The sequence below is a fragment of the Tupaia chinensis genome, unplaced genomic scaffold, assembly GCF_000334495.1.
Source record: "Tupaia chinensis unplaced genomic scaffold, TupChi_1.0 Scaffold000099_1, whole genome shotgun sequence".
Taxonomy (NCBI): Eukaryota; Metazoa; Chordata; class Mammalia; order Scandentia; family Tupaiidae; genus Tupaia; species Tupaia belangeri.
Window position 1 is genome coordinate 4675397 of NW_006159563.1, and position 5895 is coordinate 4681291.

Sequence of the window (5895 nt, forward strand, 5' to 3'; positions counted from 1 at the left end):
TCAATGGCTACCAACAAAATCAAGGCTGAAATCATGTCCCATGTTCCCTTTTCATTGTTGTTCCAGTGATACGCTATTATCCCAAGTTCACAGTTCCAGACTTTATACCCGAACATGTGTATCTAGAAATGAGTTGGAAACGTCCTCATTTCTCATTGACATTCCATGTGGCGCTGGCGGGTAACGGGTTATACTGCAGAGGTGCAAATCAAGCACAGGTGCTTTGTTAAGATGAGAAATGAACAGAAACCAGAACATTAGCTCACCTGCTTATTCGACTTGGCAAAATTGATCCCAACACCCTGTACCATGGGCCCCGTGAAGCCCACTGGGCATGCATCACATCGGAAGCCAGGAGCCAAGTTCACGCAGCGCACGCCTGGGTAGCAAGGATGGTATTTGCACTGGAGATGGAGGAAAAAAAGGAAAGTCTTTAGCCACATGGAGAAAATGCTTCTTTAGCTATTTGCACAAACTTGTTTATTCATTTAACGATTTCTGGTGGTAAAACATGATAAAAGGAAATCAACCCAACTTCATGGTTACCAATGAATTTCTGACTCACACAACTGGGTGGGGTTGCATTTCAGGGGGCTTTGCTTTATTATAGAATAATGGCGCATCTGAATTGAAAGGTTCTGTTTTTGTTTGTCTGTTTGTTTTAGAGGTTTTTGCCTTAGGATACAGTCACTAAAGAGAGAGAGAAACAGAGACAGTGAGAGGGAAAATGAGAAACCACCCCCAGGGGGATGGGCATACCACAATTCTTTTTCCTCCATTCTCCTCCCAGGATCTTGGACATGCATACACATGTACCCGATGTGAGTTTCAAGTTGCCAGGTCCAGAACTCAAACCATGGTCAGCCATGTGGGAGTTCAGCGACATAATCATTTTACCATATACTGGTCCCAGAGTTGGAACGGTTTTTTGTTGTTGTTTTAGAATTATTTATTTTAACTTTATTTTATTGATTTATTTTCATTTGATCAAAGAGGAACAGAGTGAGAGAGAGAGAGGAAAAGTCAGAAAGCAAGCTGCCAGGTCTGGGACTTGAACTGTAGTCAGCCATGTGGGAGTCCAACACCCTTAACCACCCCACCCGCCAGCTCCTGGGAGGTTTTATTTATTTATTTTTTTTGAGAGAGATTTTTTGCTATAGGGTGCGTGTGCTTGCTGGAGAGAGAGAGACAGAAAGAGAGAAATCACCCCCCAGAGGTTGGCCATGCCACAATCCCTTCTCCATTCTCCTTTTGGGATCTTGGGCACACACGCACATGCATTCAGAGTGAGTTTTAAGCTGCCAGGTCCGGGACTCATTGACTACATAGGAGTCCAGCAACACAACCATCATGCCCTCTGAGTTGGAAGGTTTTTTTTTTTTTTTTTTTAGAGAGGTTTTTGCTATAGGGCGTGTGTGCTCACCAGTCAGACAGAGAGAGACATAGAGACAGAAAGCGAGAAATCACCCCCCAGAGGGGATGGTCAGGCCACAATCCCTTCTCCTCCATTCTCCTCTCGGGATCTTGGACATGCACGCACACGCGCCCGGTGTGAGTTTTAAGCCACCGGGTCCAGGACACGAAGCGCGGTCGACTACATGGGAGTCCAGCGACATAGCCATTACGCTAACTGCTGGTTCCCTGAGTTGGAAGGTTTTTAATGTTAACTGTCTGCCTCCTACTGTAAGCTCCCTGATATTCTAGCTCAGAATCTCTGCAAAAGCACAGCGTCCTTAGACCACTTGCGACTGGCTGCTAGGTAACTCTAAGACCTGAGGAAGACAAAGCCAGGCAGGTGGTTCTTCAGCAAGGTGTGATCACAGGGTCTGTGCCGCCTTCACACCTTGTCAAGTCCATGACTACTCCAAGGCTCTTGGAGTCTAGGAGACGGGTTCTGATCCTTTTTTTTTTTTTTTTTTACAAAACACTTCAACTAATGTAAAAAACATGATCACTTCCTGTCCTTTCAAAAGGAGGAAAATTCCAGCTCAGAGATAAAAACCAGATGCAGTTCTGCGAAACGTGTGCAGATGTTTCTCCAATTGAAGGATTACTAGAGACCGCATGGCTTACTACCGGGGGAGGTAATCAGCTGCCCGCTGCCTGGAGCCTGCAGGAGCCCTGGGTGTGGTGTGCCTCGCTTCTGCTTCCTGGCTGTGCCACCCCTCCACTTCTTTCAGCCTTCTTCTGGCTGGGATGAGGGGAAAGACACATGTGGGTGGCAGCCTTGCTACCGGCATGGACATTGCTTTAGGGTTGGACTGGTGACTGGCTGACCAAGGTCTTGAAACGGTCTCCTCTGGGGCTCTGTCAGCTAGTCAGCCCATTTTGGCTGGATGTGCTGTCTCTGGCTCCATCCCTGGGCACTTCTGGCTACTCGGGTATGAGGTTTCCATGACAGGTCTTGGTGTGACACTCCCTTCTGCTCCTCTCTTGTAGGACGCCTAAAGAAATCTGATGTAAACTCTGAAATGTACTGTTACCCGGGCCCTTCCCTCACATCTGTCAAAGTGCAGGAATAGCGAAACCCTAACTGCTGAAGGGGAATCACCAAGGCAGACACTGGTGTGGAAAGCAGCCCTCAGGGTGCTGCAGCAACACGGCAGAAGAGCTGGGAACGGGAGGAGAAACGATGAACACAGCCACGGTCACAGGCCATGCCTCACCAGTCTCGGGGGGTCCAAGAACCCATAAGGAGGTACTCATGGACCATGGAAGACCACGGGCCATCCTTCATCCTTGGCTTGGCTTCTTTTTCCCTCCGCCACAGGTACGGTAGACAGCCAGGGAACCCCTCCTACTCTAAGTGAACCCTTACCTCATCGACGTCAGAGCAGGTGATCCCGTTTCCTGTGTAGCCATCGGGGCAGGGGCCACACTGGAAGCCATCCCTGGTGTCAGTACATCGGACCCCTCGGAAGCACGAGCTGGAGTCACACCTGCGCGGGGGGCGTGTTGGGGGTGCTGGGGGTGCTGGAGGCACCACTGTGTTTGGGGTTGGAGACTGAAAACTGAGAGGACCTAGAGGAAAGCAATAATCCAGGGGCTTACTCACTCCTAAGAAAATATACTGGCTACAAAATGAGATTTGTTTTCCCGATGAACTTTTCTTCCTGTCCTTCTAACTCTGGGGCAAACCTTCAGAGTCTACAGTCAATGGCACCTCACCTCAGTCCCTCCTCGGTCAGGCTGCCCCCCTCTGACTCTGAAAGAGCCAGCTACCAGAAATGCACTTACCGCAAGCCTGGCATTCGGCTATGGTGTTACGCAAAAACGATGTTTCCTTGACCTTTAGAAATGGGAAGAAGGGCAGAGGAAAACACATTGAAAAGGAATATTTGATATAATCAGGAATGAAAGAATCCACGTGGAGCTATCCAGGAAACACTTTTACAGCAGTGCTCAAGTCGCCCTTGATGGCTTTCGCATTGCCTAAAATCCTGGTATGTTTATCCTAAGTGTGCCCCATTTCCAGAGTCCCTCGGCAGAGCCCTGGAGTGGCGGGTTGTGGGGCAGCTGAGGTCTGGCTCAGGGCCTGCCCCTCCCTGTGCAGGACTGCGGCTGCACCAGGTCCTATGAACAGCCATCCAGAGGAGTTAGGGCTCTTATTACCTGCTGTCTTAGGAGATCCTTCACCTCTCCCAGTAGCTGGTTGAGTTGTGTCATCTGACCCAAGAACTGCCGATTAAAATCCCCTGTCGAAATAGCAAAAAAAAAAAAAAGAAAGAAGCATTCAGTCTGGGACAATCATTTCTGAGTGACTCAAAACCAAATGATTCTCCAGGAATTATGACAAGATGACTCAAAAACCATAGGGTACCTGAGTTTAATTTGGGGTAATTTGTCTAATTCACTTGAAAAATAATGACAACGATACCTCTGGCTAGTTGGTGCAAATCTGTGAGAGTTATCCAAGTGAAAAGTATAGTGAAAATATACCAAGACGTTGCACAAGAGCCCAGTTTCTGTGGATCTACTCTGTCAGGCTGCTCTGGAGACAGTTTGCCTTTCAGTGAGGGGACCAGTCTACCCAGGGGCCTTGGAGTGTGCCCATGTCGACGAAGGTGTGTACACTGCCTGAGAGCCCGCACCTGTGCCTGTGGCGGCCAGCGGCTCGCTCTGCTGCAGGAAGCAGTCTTGCAGGCTGGCCACCTGGAACAGCGAGCCTCTTACCACGAGCTTCAGCTCCTCCAAGAAGTCCTGGAAGAAATCACATTGAAATCACATATTGCTGACACCGTTCAAGTCCCATCTGCTCGCACACTCACACGATTTTCATAACAGAGTGGCCCTGCATACTTGGAACCTGACACGTTACATAATTTTGCAGGGTCACATTTTTTTCTAAAGTGTGCCAGCCCGATCTTTTTGACTGAAGCGAATCTGGAAGTAGCCACTAATCTAGGAAAACGCTGGCATTCAACTTGGCTTGAGAGATTGCCAAGGCGGCTCAGATGAGGAGAGACTGTTTTCCTTCACAGTAAATGAGTATTTCCTGACAGGAGCCTCTCAAGAATTTTCTGAAATTTGTTTATCAAGTTTAAACTAATAAATAAGATATTGATCTCAATTTTAAATACTATATATTGGGTTGTCAGGAAAGTCATGACTCATTTTTGCATAGAATACTTATATTTATAAAATATATATAAAATTCTACTCTTATCCAGTTTCCTCTTGGGACTTTGGGTACACACACACACACACACAAACACACACACATTTGGTGTGACTTCCAAGCCATTGGGTCTGGGGCTCCAACCATGCAGTCAGCCACGTGGGATCCAGTGTCTTTACCTCCATGTCACCTGCTGGCCCTAAACACTACTATTTTAGAATGTCTTGGCTCCAGGTTTTAACAAAGTCACTGATTTCCTTGGCTATGAGAAATAGTATATTCAATGATCATTAGGTAGTTGGCACCATATCTTTATATTAGTGGCTGATATTAATCATTCATGGTTAGTCAGAAAGTCAATTTCCTTGCCTCTTTATCTCATAACTTATACTCCCACTCGTTTTTATTATATCTATATATGACAGAAAAAGTTCGTGTTAACTGCCAGTGTAAAGTCATTATCCTTGCTCTAGAAATGAGCACACTGAGCATTTTCAGAGAAATCTTACTTCTCAGTTTAGCTAAGTTAAGATGTATGTAATATGGGCCAGTCAGCAGGTCGTATCATGGGTAAGGGACTGGACTCCCACATGGCCAATGGCAGTTTGTGTCTTGGACCTGGCTCCTTGAAAATTACTCCAGGTATGTGTGCATGTGTTCCCAAAATCTCAGGAAGAGAATGGAGAAGAAGGGACTATGGTGTGCCCATCCCCTGGGGGGGGGTGATTTCTTACTTTCCCCCTTACTGTCTCTCTCCTCTCCAGTGGGCACACATGCCCTATGTTGAAAAAAACCTTAAAAAAAAAAGATGCATGCAACACAGGCTATGAACAGATATTGTGTTGAGCGTCAGACTAAGCTCCATGGAGGCAGGACCATGAGTAGTTTTGCCCACCACGCTGTTCTTAAAGTCTAGAATAATGTGCCTACTTGTGATTGAGGGAATGAAAGGTGTCTATGAAGACTGAACTGCTACGGTCCCTGCTGACAGTCCAGGGAGGTAGGGCATTTGAGAAAATGCTAGTGAGTATAGTTTCTGATGACCTCGTCATGGCTGAGTCCTGTCCTTTAGAAATCAATTTACTGGGGAATGGCAGGTAGTATGGTGGTTAAGGTGCTGGACTCCCACATGGTCAACCATGGTTCAAGTGCTGGACCTGGAGGCTTGCTTTCTTATTTTCCCTCTCTCTTTCTCTCTCCCTCTCTTTCTCTCTGGTCAAATTAAAAAAAATAAATAATAAATAAAAATTAAATAAGTAATTTAAAAAATAAATTTA

At 46.6% G+C, this 5895-nt stretch overlaps 1 protein-coding gene across 1 annotated transcript in view; it reads right to left on the bottom strand.

Annotated features, from left to right (window-relative positions):
- THBS4 (thrombospondin 4) overlaps positions 1-5895 on the bottom strand; it is a 53479-nt gene that overhangs the window by 25988 nt on the left and 21596 nt on the right. Inside the window, exons 4-8 of the mRNA XM_006143516.3 lie at positions 4092-4200; positions 3613-3695; positions 3238-3289; positions 2819-3021; positions 267-404 (exon numbers count right to left, since the gene is read on the bottom strand). Coding sequence (XP_006143578.1) covers positions 267-404; positions 2819-3021; positions 3238-3289; positions 3613-3695; positions 4092-4200 — 585 coding nt within the window. The remainder of the gene's footprint in view (positions 1-266; positions 405-2818; positions 3022-3237; positions 3290-3612; positions 3696-4091; positions 4201-5895) is intronic.